Here is a 13,515-nt window from a genome sequence, read left to right on the forward strand (position 1 = left end):
GAAGGGCGGCGGGCAGAGAAGCACAGAGCGTCCCGGTCTCATTTCCTTTTGGGTCCCTATGTGGAATTTCATTTCATATATTTAGGAAACCAGAGAGCAAGATCTTCGGCAGTTCCTGCTTCCCCAGTCTTGCTTCTTTCTCTCTTTTCCCATCCCCCCAACTCCCCGACTCCCCCCTCCACCCCCCACCCCCCCGCGGGCTTAGGCCGTCAGGATTCGGAGCTGCCGAGGCGCTGGGGAGGCAATTTAGCAGGGACTGAGAAGGGGCTCAAGATTATCCAGACAGTCACGGAGTTGTTTGGGGGGGGGGGGTTAGGGGGAACGATGAGGGAGTGGAAAGAGTCACTGGGCTAGAGTTGACAGCTGGAAGAAGAAGCGAAGAAGGAGGTGGGGAGGAGAAACCCAAGCACTTCCCACCTGGGAGAGGAGTGGGTATCTGGGACTGGAGGGGGAGGGGCCGGTGGGGCCGGAGCGACTCCGCTCCATCCCCGCCTGGTCCCTGTAGAGCCCCGCGCTCCGGGTGGGAGGACAGCGTAGGGAGGCGGAGCGCAGGGGAGAGGGTGGGAGGGAGGGGGTGGCGGGGACTGACCCTCTACTAACAGCCCAGCCGCTCCGCCCCTCTCTCCGTCTAGCACCCCCTCCTCCCCTCAGATCCCGCCTTTCCAGGTCGGCGCCGCCCTCCCATTGGAGCTGGCCGCAGTCCGTCAAGTCCCAGCCACCGCCTCGCGAAAACAGCGCCTGGCCCAGGGCTCTGGGCTGCGAGAGCGGTGTGGAGCTTGGTCCTGGGCAGGGGCGGCGCAGCGCTGTGCGGAGCAGCCCAGCCAAGTCAGACGCGGAGCGGAGCACGAGAGCCCCAGAGCCCGAGAGCCCGAGGAGAGCCCGGAGCCGGGGTGGCTGCGGCTTGCAGCCATGACCCCGGGAGTCCCCCCCTCCGCCGGGGGCTGGGGCATTTGATACCCTGCACAGCCGCTTGCAGCTGCCCCTGGAGGTAGCCGCTGCCCTCCTGCTCCTGCTGCTCGCTCTCTCTCTCTTTCTTGCTTCGGCTCTCTTGCTCCAGTCACCCCGGAGTGGGGGCCGTCTCCCCTCCCTCGTCTGCCTGCTCTTCTTGCAAACTGGGGGTGTCTGGGCCAGCGGCAGGAGCCGCCGCCGGAGCTGCCGCCGCCGCCTCCCCCTCCCCCTGGCCCTGGCCATGGCTCGGAGGGTCCTGGGACTGAGGGTCCCGAGGGCGTCCGACTGTGTCTGCTTCAGCCTCCCGCCGCCGCCGCCGCCACTGCTGCTGCTGCTGTTGCTGCTGCTGCTGGGGCAGGCGCGGGCTTTTGGGGACGAAGAGGAGAGGCGCTGCGACCCCATTCGGATCTCGATGTGCCAGAACCTGGGATACAACGTAACCAAGATGCCCAACTTGGTGGGGCACGAGCTGCAGACCGACGCCGAGCTGCAGCTGACTACCTTTACCCCGCTCATCCAGTACGGCTGCTCCAGCCAGCTACAGGTGGGCAGTGATCCTCGCGATTCCCTCCCGGTTCCCACTCATGCCCTAAAACCCTCCCCCCATCTCCCCTCCAACTCCTTTGGCACAGAATAGAGGCTGGGTCTCAAACGTTCCCACTTGGGATGCCTTGCCAAATCGAGCCCCTACCTCTGCAGCCTGAAGGGAAGGCTAAAAGTCTGGATGAAAAGTGACTCCCCTTTTACTCCCCCTTCTCAGAGACTGAAAGCCAAATATTGTGTAAGTCATCTGGCCTGTTAAAGAACCCACTCTTGCACCCCGCCCTAACGTTTTTCTCCTCTTCTCACCCCGTCTGGCCAAGCCCCTAATCCCGGAGAAGTAGAGTGAGGGCAGGACTGGAGATTAAGGGGTCTCCGTTTGGTGGATTGGTGCAAGAGAGTGCCTGCCACCCTAGCCAGCTGCAGCTTCGATTTGAACGTAGGAAGTAGTGGACTCCTCTCTCTCTTAACCCCCCACCCCCACCCTCCCGTTTCTATTTTATATGTAAAATAGAAACTCTTTGGAGTTCATCTGAGTCAGTTAAATAAAGTGTCACCCCGTTTATTTTAATTCTCTTTTCTTTAAAACTGACCACAGGAGTTGGCGTCCACCAGATTGCTTCGAGATACAAATCCTTTTATATTCAGATAGTTTCCCACATTGTAAGAGACTGGCGATGCCTAGATCTACCTCAGCCTCAGGAAGGATTTAGTTAAAGGAGAAGAAAGCCGCTTGTGAAAAGATGGAAGTGGTGAAGCGGGCAGGTCATATGCTCAAATTTACTCAATATATTAGAAGACCATGTTAGGAGTCAGATCCTCTGGTTTCGAATTCCAGCCCAGCCACTTACTAGTTAGGAGATCACTCCCCTAGATAGGAATGGCAAATTACTTACCTTCTTTGTCTCCTCATTTGTCAGATGTGTGGGGTAGACTGCAAAAGTTCCCCCAGAACTGCAGATCCTGTGATCCTAATAATAGGTGTCTAGATTGAAAGCTCCAGAAATCTCTAGCTTCTGGAGTGTATCAAATACAGATAAGGTAGTAAGGAGCTGCTATGTCTCTACTGAGTTCACCTTCACAGAGCAGAAGTTCTTAACTCTTTTGTGTGCCACAGACGCCTTTGGCAGTCTGGTGAAGCCTGTGGACCCATCCCCAGAATAATGCTTTTCTGTATGTAGGATTACAAAAGAAACAGAGACATAGAGATGCACATTTTTCTCCCACCCAAGGTGAAATCTCGCCCTGAGCCCCATGAGTCTATGGACCACAGGATAAGATCCGGGGATCACTTTGTTCAAAGAGAAACTTTTAATGATTGAGGTGCATAGTTTTTTACAGAAGTAATTTTAAAAATGAATTTAAGCCAAGATTTACATTTAAAGAGATATTTCGGTTGATCCTCTTCCCTGTTGAGTTGTCTACTACAGAGCAGGCTTTCTGCTTTTGAGAAATTCAGAACTTTGGAGTTGGCTTAAAAGACAATTTATACGGACTTAAGAAGTGATTCTCCAGCACTTATTTTGGAAACAACACATAGCCTGACCTCAGTGGTGATTTTGCTGGAGGAAAACGCTTCCACAGGGATATGTATTTTTAATTACATGTATGCTGGGGAAGCAGCCAAGTGGTTTGAAGGACAGGACTGGCTCTCTGTTCATGTTGGAAAACAGTCACTTGTAACTGTAGCCTTCACAGACAACATCTGTAAGGAGCCATGGAGACTGTTTATCAGAGCTGGATGAGTTGAGGACAGGGACTTTACTCTCCTATTGGTGACAGCAAAGTTTTTAGGGGCTTTTGGATGGGGTTTTTAAAATACTCATTTACGAAAGAGGTCTTGTGACAGAAGTCCACGTTTCAGTTCTGTACATGGGTCCAAAAAAGTCTCAACTGCATAATGGTTTGAGGCTTATATCAAAATGTCTATTTCATTGCAAATGATTTAGAAAGAGAAGGATATGGGGTTTGGGAAGTGTGTGGCACAAAGGAGACCATTTCATTTTACTTTGTGGGAAAGAATGATGTGGTAGAAAGTCAGATATTTCTTTGCAACAATGGCCAACATAATTTAGACAGAGAGATATATCAGTCACTAACAAGCATTAAGTGACTGGTATGTGGCAGGAAAGAAAGGGTACAGTGGCAAGAGTGATGGGCTTGGAATTAGGCTAACTGGGCTTGAAGCCCAGCTCTAACCTTGGACAAGCTTGCTAACCTCTCTGAGCTCCAGTTTCTTCATTTATAAAATGGGATTAATAAATCTTACATGGCCTCCCTCGAAGGGTAGTCATGAGAACAGTGGTTTTAAAACCATAAAATGCTACAGAAAAATAGATTATCATTGACTCTTTCAAATGAGACCCAAAGATGAGTTAGAGTGGCTTGGCTTTTACTTATACATTGTTCATAAATGAATTGTGTAATCATATCCCCCAATTTTTTTTGTTTTACTAGAATAATAATAACAGTAATATCTTATGTTTATAAAACAGTCATGGAGTACTACACTTGGAATCAGGAGAGCTGTATTTAACTCCTGGCTCTGCCATTGATTAGCCAGGCACTTTGCCTTTCTGGCCTCAGTTTCCTCATCTGTAGAAATGGAGTTGGACTAAACTGATTTCTAAGGTCCCTTTCAGCTCCCAAGTTCTATGGGATTATGTGGATGGTTTCTGTATCTATTATCTAATTTAATCTTTGCCACAAGCTTCTGAGTTAGATAGTGCAAATATTATCTTTGTTTCTCAGAGGAGGAAACGGGGCTCACCAAAGGTAAATGATTTGCTCATGTTTGTATAAGTTAGTGAATAGCCAAGTCAAGACCCAGGGATCAGGCTCTAGGTCTACTAATTCCAAGTCCAGAGTCTACTCACTAACCTGTGGTGCCTTTTTCAACTGCAAAGAAGTACATAAGCTAAACTAGGGATGACATGTTAGTTTGGGAGAATGCATTGCTTTTGTACTATTTGGGGAAGTGGTATGGTATGGGGAGGACACTGAATTTGGAATCAAATTCTGCCCCTTTTAGGGCAAGTCACCTACCTCTCTGGGACTCAGCTTCCTCCTATATATAATGTATATAATGAAGATATTGAAAGTATAATGTATAATAAAGTTCCTTTCAGCTCTGTTATTCTACCTTAGGAAATAAAAATAAAACACAAATTTTGGGCCATTCTGAAAACAAGCGCATGCATTGCCTGAATTTTGCTCACTGGTGTATAGGTCAAGCCAAATATAATTGTTTTCTTCTATTTCATTACCCATCTAGTTCTTCCTTTGCTCTGTGTATGTGCCAATGTGCACAGAGAAGATCAACATCCCCATTGGCCCATGTGGAGGTATGTGCCTTTCAGTCAAGAGGAGGTGTGAACCTGTTCTGAAGGAGTTTGGGTTTGCCTGGCCGGATAGCCTCAACTGCAGCAAATTCCCCCCCCAGAACGACCATAACCATATGTGCATGGAAGGCCCAGGTGATGAAGAAGTTCCCCTACCCCATAAGACATCCATTCAGCCTGGGGAAGAATGCCATGCCATGGGCATGCATTCGGATCAGTACATTTGGGTGAAAAGAAGCCTGAACTGTGTCCTGAAGTGTGGCTATGATGCTGGCTTATACAGCAGGTCAGCCAAGGAGTTCACTGACATCTGGATGGCTATGTGGGCCAGCCTGTGCTTCATATCAACTGCTTTCACAGTGCTGACCTTCCTGATTGATTCATCCAGGTTTTCTTATCCTGAGCGTCCCATCATCTTTCTTAGTATGTGCTACAATATTTATAGCATTGCTTATATTGTGAGACTGACCGTGGGCAGGGAAAGGATATCCTGCGATTTTGAAGAGGCAGCAGAACCAGTTCTCATCCAAGAAGGTCTTAAGAACACAGGATGTGCTATAATTTTCTTACTGATGTACTTCTTTGGGATGGCCAGCTCCATCTGGTGGGTTATTCTGACACTCACTTGGTTCTTGGCAGCAGGTCTGAAATGGGGTCATGAGGCCATTGAAATGCACAGCTCTTATTTCCACATTGCAGCCTGGGCGATCCCAGCAGTGAAAACCATTGTCATCTTGATCATGAGACTGGTAGACGCTGATGAACTGACAGGCCTGTGCTATGTTGGGAACCAGAACTTGGATGCGCTCACGGGTTTTGTAGTTGCACCGCTCTTTACTTACCTGGTGATTGGAACATTATTCATTGCTGCTGGCTTGGTGGCCTTATTCAAAATCCGATCCAATCTCCAGAAAGATGGGACAAAAACCGACAAGCTAGAAAGGTTGATGGTCAAAATTGGAGTCTTCTCGGTATTATATACAGTGCCTGCTACATGTGTGATTGCTTGCTATTTTTATGAGATTTCCAACTGGACGCTCTTCCTCTATTCAGCTGATGATTCTAACATGGCTGTTGAGATGCTGAAAATCTTTATGTCTTTGTTGGTGGGGATCACTTCTGGCATGTGGATCTGGTCTGCTAAGACTCTCCACACGTGGCAGAAATGCTCCAACAGACTGGTGAACTCAGGGAAGGTAAAACGAGAGAAGAGGGGAGATGGTTGGGTAAAGCCCGGGAAAGGAAATGAAACTGTAGTATAAACACAGCCAACTTGCAAGACCCCAAGGGGAAATGCTTGCATTTTGGTAGAAATGTGTGTGTGTGTCCGCTTCTTCTCCCCCCCCCCCCATTTTCTACAATAACTCCATTTGAACAAGGCTCGTATGAATGAGTACACCACACATGTTAAAAAAAACAAAACAACAAATAACCCCCCAAACATAACCAGAACAGCATTTCTGGTGCCAGCAGTGGCATTCTCCCAAACAGGAGGGCCAATAGAGGCTTGCAAAGCTGTGAAAAATCAAACCGCTGATCACTTTAGCAGGTTGCAATCCTGACGTTGTGTATAGACCCTGCAGCTTTAGTGGCAAAGTTGCTGCTCCCTGCATGGTCAGCAGTTATCAGAGCTATGTTTTGTAACTTGTAGGGAGAAAGATTAACATTTTTAAACCCTTTAAGATTTGGAATACTAACTGGGTCTTTCAAATAGTAACCCAACCAATAAACACTGGAAATGTTGAGTTCAGAGAAGTGTTACAAGGATTTTCTAGTTTGGTTTTCTCAAAGGTGTTTACAGCATAACTTAAACATTTTCCATGGTGCCCAGTTTGCTCCTCACAACTGTGCCAATCACACCCCCAATGGTGATGTAAAAATATTTCGTTGTCTTTGTCATGAAATAGGATTGTTTGGGCAAAGCGTAAAAGCACATAGAGGGTCCAGTGGATTTTTCTTGTAGGTTAAAACAAAAAACTTTAATGCAGTATCTCCTTATATTCCAGGATGTTAGTATTCCTCTCCCTTTGCACCTCACATTTTGCATTAATGACTTAAATGCATATCTTTATGCTAATTCTAAAAAAATTACAGCATGACCAAGGGGGTGGGGAATGGGGAATTAAGGGTGATTCACTTTCTGACAATCACTTAATTCAGAGAAAAACGAGATTTACCAAGTCTACTTACCTTACACACCCCAGAGACCCATTGCATTGAGCAATTAAGACTTAATATATTTCACTTTGTGTGATTGCATCTCTGCAGACGCCAGTCTGGAAGGACTAAAATGTTAAGTTTCTTGGCAACTTTGTGCTCACACAGATTAACTGTGTAATTTGTGTGTGTCAATTACAATTAAAAGCACATTCTCCGACCATGACATAGTCCCCTGCCTGACTTTAAGCTATGGTCAGCTTGCATTCTCAGAATGATAGCACATTTTTTAAAAAATGAAAGAATGTTATCAGGGAGTCTGGTCTCCTCTATTCAACAATGGAGACATTTTCCTTTCTGTAAAGGGATCTAAGGCAAGCAAATCCAACTCCTTGGTGCACAATTGTTTCCTAGTAATTGGTGATGGCTCTTTCTAGCTCCCTCAGAGGCAGCATGGCCTGCAGTATTTATATGGTGCTTAATGAATCTCCTGACTTCCAACAAGGACCTTGTTTGGTTAGCAGGGGACATAGTGTAAACCATATAAACCTGCCGAGTGCTGAGAATTCACAGGTCTTAATTGCCCCATTGTTGACCAGCCCCATGCTTTGGACTGTTTGAAAACTTGCTTCACATTGAAGGAGAATGCTTCAGCAGCTTGTGGAAAATAGCAGTTCTTTGGAAAATGTAGCTGTCCCAAGCATTAACTTGCCTAAGACCTTCTTTATGCTTCTACTCTGCAACAAATGCAATGTTTGCCATTACTGGGCACACTTCTGTTCCTTTCTATCCAATTCATGACCAGCCTTAGATTCATTCAGCCCCTGCTTAGCAATGCCATATCATAGATTCATTCATCTTTTTTTTTTTTACAAACTGTTCTTTAAGTTCTTTAAGTAGGAAAGCCCTTTGTATAGAAATGTATCCAGAGTCTCAGAATTCCAAATAAGTGGCTAGATTTTGGTGATAAGCTACTCCTTTTATTGCTTGCTTCTGTCAAGTATTGAACACTGTGATTAGTCAGGACTCTAGGAGTATGAGAAAAGATCCTTGGAAAGGCTGGCGTGAATCAGCTTAGCTTATATCAGAGACTGTATTGCATGTAGAAGGTCAACCTTGAACTCCCTTTTCTGCACACAGACAGTTCCCATAAATGTCCAGGGCCACCAAATGCTTGCACAGGGGCAGAATCTGCCCTTACTCACGCTCTACTATGGTGCCTAGGGAGTTGTGCATCAAATCTGACCCAGGGAATGGAGGGAGAATGACTTAACTAAGGCTTAATATGGATGCCTGGCTGTTAACAGTTCTGGATTTTATAACTCTTTTTGTCCTAACATTTCAGGGATCTTGTGACTTGGGCAGTCTAATCCAGTAGGAGAGAATACTTGAGTGGGAAAGTCAGGAGACCAGCTTTCACGTGATGGAGTGTTGGTCATTTGCTAGGTGCTGACATGCCACACTGCTCATCAAGTGTCTTGCCTTCTAAGGTAAAAATACCCACAATCAGTAGCAGTCACCTCTGCTAGCTTAGTTGATAGATCACTGTGCCAAGTTTCTCTCCTGCTGTCTTTCAAATGAATGATGTATTTAAAGCCTGAGAGCAGGCATTCATAATCTGTTTTGTGGCACAAACCCATCCCTTTGGCAAGTGTTTGGAGAAGCCCATGGACCCCTTCTGAGAATAATGATTTTAAATGCAAAATGTAAAAGATATAAGATTATCAAGGAAACAAATTATATTGCAATATATTAGTATGTTGCAACAAATTATTTTGCAATTAAAAATACTTTTCTTAAGGATACAGACTCTAGGTTAAGAAACTCCACTGTAGGCAGAGGGATTTGGTAGAATGATGTTTGCATCTGTGTTTTCCACAGTGTGTGAGTTGCCTTTTTGCTGTAGCCAGAGTCTCAGCCAGTTTATATCTGCTTTGAAGCACCTGTGTTCTATTTGGCATTTGAACCCAAAGAATGCCTACCATGTATAGAACTCTGTTGATGTAAAGGTGTACACATTCATTTTTAGCCTACTTCCAGGGGTTTTCACCACAGGATGGCTTAATGCAGGCCTTGTTTGGGTCTGTTCAACTGCTTTGTCCATTTTGCAAAATGTGGTGGAGCTGCCTGGAAAGCCTGTCCTTGTACTCCATAGGCTTTTAGTCCATGAGTGGGGCCTTCCACTCTTCACACTCACTTTTACCTCTCTGAGTGATCTTTTCTTTTTTAAGATCAGTCACTAATGTAGGAGCATAGACATGGCAGGGGGAAAAGCAGCAGCAACTCTGCAGGGAAACCTTGTGGACCATTATGCAAACAGCTTTCCTTCGCAAAGCTGGGATCCATCTCTGCTGGTTTCAGGAAGGCCAGGTATCCTTTACCCTCCTTTTCAATTAAATTAAGCATCTACAAGGGAGATAGAAAGTTTGGATAAGGCTTGGCCCCTGGCCTCTGCTGGGGGGAAAAGACAAATCCAGATGGCTTTAATATACAGTATTACATGGTAAATGCATCATACAATTGCAAACAAAGTGCTTTGTGAGCACAGGTCTGAGGGGGAAGGTAATTCCACTGGCAGGCAATTCCATTTCTTTTCCTCTGTGCTGGGATTCACTGTGGCTTATCTTGGTTAATGTTGGGACAGTATCTTGCCTGGCAGAAAGCCAAGGCTGCTTTTCTTCCTTTGGAACTTGGGAGAAGTTGTCATCTGTCACTTCTGGGAAGACTCTTTGGCAGCTGGAGAATTTAGCTATAAAAACCAAAGCCTTTCCATGCACTTTCAGATGGGAATCTACTAAACCATTAAATCAAGCTATTCTGGAATCTTTGTTGAACTTCTTTCCTCCCTACCTTCACCCCTCTCCCTCCTTAGACCAGGATGAATTTCAGGGCAGCGTAGAATGAATTACCATGGAGTCTGTTTGGGCAAGCAAGGTGGTCTGACTGAACTTGATTCACATCCTTTCCCTCTAATGCTGACCCATTTTCTGTCCTCTTGAACTGCTGCTGGGTTAGCAGCTTGCTCAGGTGTCCTGGAACTGGACAAAGTGGGGGAAAAGCTTCATTTCCATGAGTTGCCTATTTTCTGACATTTTCTCATTGATTCTCCCATATACTGGAGATCTAAATTTTTATTTGGAAGGAAACCTTAAAAGCCACTGAGTTCAACCCTTTCATTTTACAGCTATGGGAACTGAGGCACATAGAGGTTAAGTTACTTGCCTAAAATCAGGTAGAAGTGTCTAAGGCAAGTTCTCCACTCCTGCCGCTTCTTCCCTTCTCTAGGCCTCAGTTCCTACATCTGTGAAATGTGGAAGATGGACTAGATTAGAAGTGTCAAACTTGCACCCCACTTTAACATGTGTTTTTCTAAGTCAACATTCAGGCCACAGGGATCTTGATGTAGGTTTTAGTGAGCCCTGTTTCTACTTGATTTTGAGATGGTCCCTGACAGCTTTTCCAGTTCTGTATCTGTGAGCCTGTAATTCTCTCTCATAGCAGCCACTGCCAAAGTATGAAAAGATTTTACCACTATGGTGCAGCCTTTGGCTGCTCAGAGAAATGACAACTGCAGTCCTTCTATAGGGTAAAGGAGCCGTGAAGTCTAGGGCTGGAGGATTGAGGGGTAAACCAAGAGTCTAACACAAATCTCTGTACGTTGCATGCTTGCTGCATGGAACTGCAGAGAGAGTGCTGAAGTTGGAGTCAGGAAAACCTGAGGTCTTGTCCTGCTTCGGGCACTAGTTGTCTGATTTCAGTCAAGTCACTTAATCTGTCAGAGCCTTGGTGTTCTCGTCTGGAAAATGGAAATGATAATGATACCTCTAATACCTTCTTGTGAGGTTCAAATGGTATGAAATGCCTGTAAAGTGCTTTACAAACTTTAAAGCTGTATGTAAATCTCAGTTATTGTTATTCTGTGCTATAGCAAGCATGTTAGAAAGGGCTTTTGATTTAAATACTCATGCTTTATTGTTCCTTGGCAAATTCCTTTTCTTTTCTTTCTCGTGTTTGGGCCCAGACCCCTAATTTGGATTTGTATCTTGCCTGGAAAATAGCTTGTGATATCCCTTCCTTAGACCCAAGATAGGGATTCTTTACAGCTGCCAAGAGAACTCTTTGCTTGACCAGGGAGTGAATATACTGCCCATTTTTCAAAGCAGTGGCATTTATTTGATTTCACTAGAATATTTTCTCAGCCAATCTGGTTAATTCTACTTCCTGCCAGCCACTTGGGTAACATAATTTACACAGCATGAAGTAGGCCCTTGAGAGTGGTGTTGTAACAAAGGTCCTGCTGTAATGCTTTCTTTTGCTAAGGCTAACTGGCCCTGATGGCAGTGACTTGGGCCCCATTTAAACTTCTCTTTTTTTTTCTTTTCCCTTTTTAAATTGGCAGAGTCTGCAGTATTGATTCAAGGTAGGCCCCAAGTAGAGAGGCTTGGCTTGAATTTGTTCATCTCCATTATGCTTGAATTTCTGCTAGGTCTTCCACAGTGTTCAAAATCACCATCATCATTCAATGTGGCATTTAGGTAGACTAGTGCTTTTGGTTTCTTCATTGCTGGGTCCGCCTGTCCTCTCTCTACTTTGAAGAGGAGAGTTTTTGGTGAATAAAGGGCTGGCATCCATTTTTGCTTTCAGGTGGTCTTTGTTTCAGAAATGTTTTCATCCCAGCTCTGTTGTTGGCATTCTACTGCTTAATTTGTAAAGTCTATGGAGGCTGAGGTCATGTCTTCCTCAGCACCTGTCACTGGAGTCCTGTAAAATGGAAGGTGCTTTCTTAGTTCATATTTGTTGAGTGAAACAATGATTGACTCAGTTATTGTGCCTCAGCATAGCTCAGCCACTTAAACCACTCAGTGCCAGAGTCTCTACCTGTAGGTATTACCTGGCTCCCACCTACCTCGCAGGGATATTGTGAGTGAGGTTTCAGGAGTGTCAACACTGAAGGCCCTTGAGCTCCTTTGAAGGAAGGTGTTGTGAATATTGACTGCCTTTAGAAGAGGGAACAGCTGAAATGTGACTAGTCCTACTGTAAATGGCATTGCAGCCAATAGCCAGGCAGCCAGCTCTTGTATCCCCTCTTCCCACCCATCTGGAGGCCAACCTGTGAAGGTTCTGAGATGTTGGACATAGAGGTACCAGGATGATAGTCTATTAAACATGTCCTAAATGAATTTCTGAACTTCTAAGACAGTGGACACTGATGTTTTTTAGATGTACAAAAGCATATCTGCATTAATGTATGTACTGTAAATTTCTAATTTATCACTGTACAAAAGAAACTTTGCTATTTAATTTTTGTATTAAAGGAAAATAAAGTTTTGTTTATTAACCCTTGTGTGAATAAGGAATATCTTTTTTCTTTTAACATTTTTATTGCTATCTTGTTTTTCACCCACATTTCCCAGTATTTATTTACCCCACCTCTCTATCCCCATTCCAGAGGCTCTCATTACAAAAAAGAAAAAAAAATGTCAACTTAATGAAATATAAACAAGTCTAACATATGTAGTATTTCACACACATTTCTCCCACCTTTGCAAAGAAGGGAGAAAGAAAATGAATTCTCAGACCTTTTATCTGGGATCAAGCTTGGTTGTTATGTCACAGTATCCAATTTTGCTTTGTTATTGTAGCCATTGTATCTGCTTTCTGGCTCTGCTTACTTCACTTCATTATTTTTTATTTTTGAATTTGGGTATTTTTTTCCTAATTACATGCAAAAACAATTTTTAACCTTCATTTGTTTTGTTTTTACAATTTTGAGTTCACATTCTTTTCCACCTTCCCTCTCTTCCTCTATAATTGGGAAGGCAAGCAGTTTGATAGAGGGTTATACGCATGCATTCACACAAAACATAATGTCATATTGGTCATGTTGTGAAGGAATGTGCAGACAAACCTGAGGAAAAATGAAGTAAAAAAATGTCAGTCTTCATGACCATCTTTGCACCTTCCATGTCCCAGGATTTTATAAAAACAAAAATTTGTCCCTTCATTCTCCATATAACTTCAGATTTTCTGTTGCATTATTTTTCTTTGAGCTGTATAAGTTCTGTTCTATGTATGTTTGCTTTCCCAAGGGGTAGGAAATCACAGCAATAATACTATTTTAAAAGTGGCAGTAAAAAGTGTTGAACCAATCAATACATCAACTGGCCACTGTTGGGTAGTAATCTTTTTTTGATACTCAGAGAGAAATTGAGGGAAAAGTTAGCTCATTTCTCCTTAGTGGAGGGGAGGATTGAGCTACAGTGGAAACCTGGCTATATATCCAGATCATGTAGAACGAGACATAACCCAAACATATACAAATCCTGATTGTTTTGGCTATCCAAAATTCCCAGATATCAGCTCTGGCATTTCCTTTGTCCCCAGCCTTGCTTACAATCTGAGCGTTGCTCAAAGCCACCCTGAATGGCTTGTAGAGCAGCTGCTAGGCTGTCCTTATTCAACTTATTCATCTGATCTTATTCAACTTTAAAGGAGACAGTTAGGTGGTGCAGGGGATAGAGTGCTGGAC

The 13,515-nt window shown here is 44.4% G+C and overlaps 1 protein-coding gene across 7 annotated transcripts in view; it reads left to right on the forward strand.

Annotated features, from left to right (window-relative positions):
* The first annotated feature begins 593 nt into the window (after positions 1-593).
* Positions 594-13,515, forward strand: part of FZD4 (frizzled class receptor 4) — a 183,882-nt gene continuing 170,960 nt past the window's right edge. For 4 of the 7 annotated variants that reach the window (XR_011967333.1, XR_011967332.1, XM_072610612.1 and 1 more), the window contains exons 1-2: positions 595-1,492; positions 4,763-6,025. Coding sequence is in view for 5 of the 7 variants with exons in the window: in XM_072610612.1 (XP_072466713.1) it covers positions 1,190-1,492; positions 4,763-6,025 (1,566 nt within the window). In the remaining 2 variants the exon portion in view is untranslated. Of the gene's footprint in view, positions 1,493-4,762; positions 12,325-13,515 lie in introns of those variants that run through there. The other 3 variants (XM_072610610.1, XM_072610613.1, XM_072610614.1) reach the window with 3 other exon arrangements.

The sequence above is a fragment of the Notamacropus eugenii genome, chromosome 5 (genome assembly GCF_028372415.1).
Source record: "Notamacropus eugenii isolate mMacEug1 chromosome 5, mMacEug1.pri_v2, whole genome shotgun sequence".
In the NCBI taxonomy this organism is placed as follows: domain Eukaryota; kingdom Metazoa; phylum Chordata; class Mammalia; order Diprotodontia; family Macropodidae; genus Notamacropus; species Notamacropus eugenii.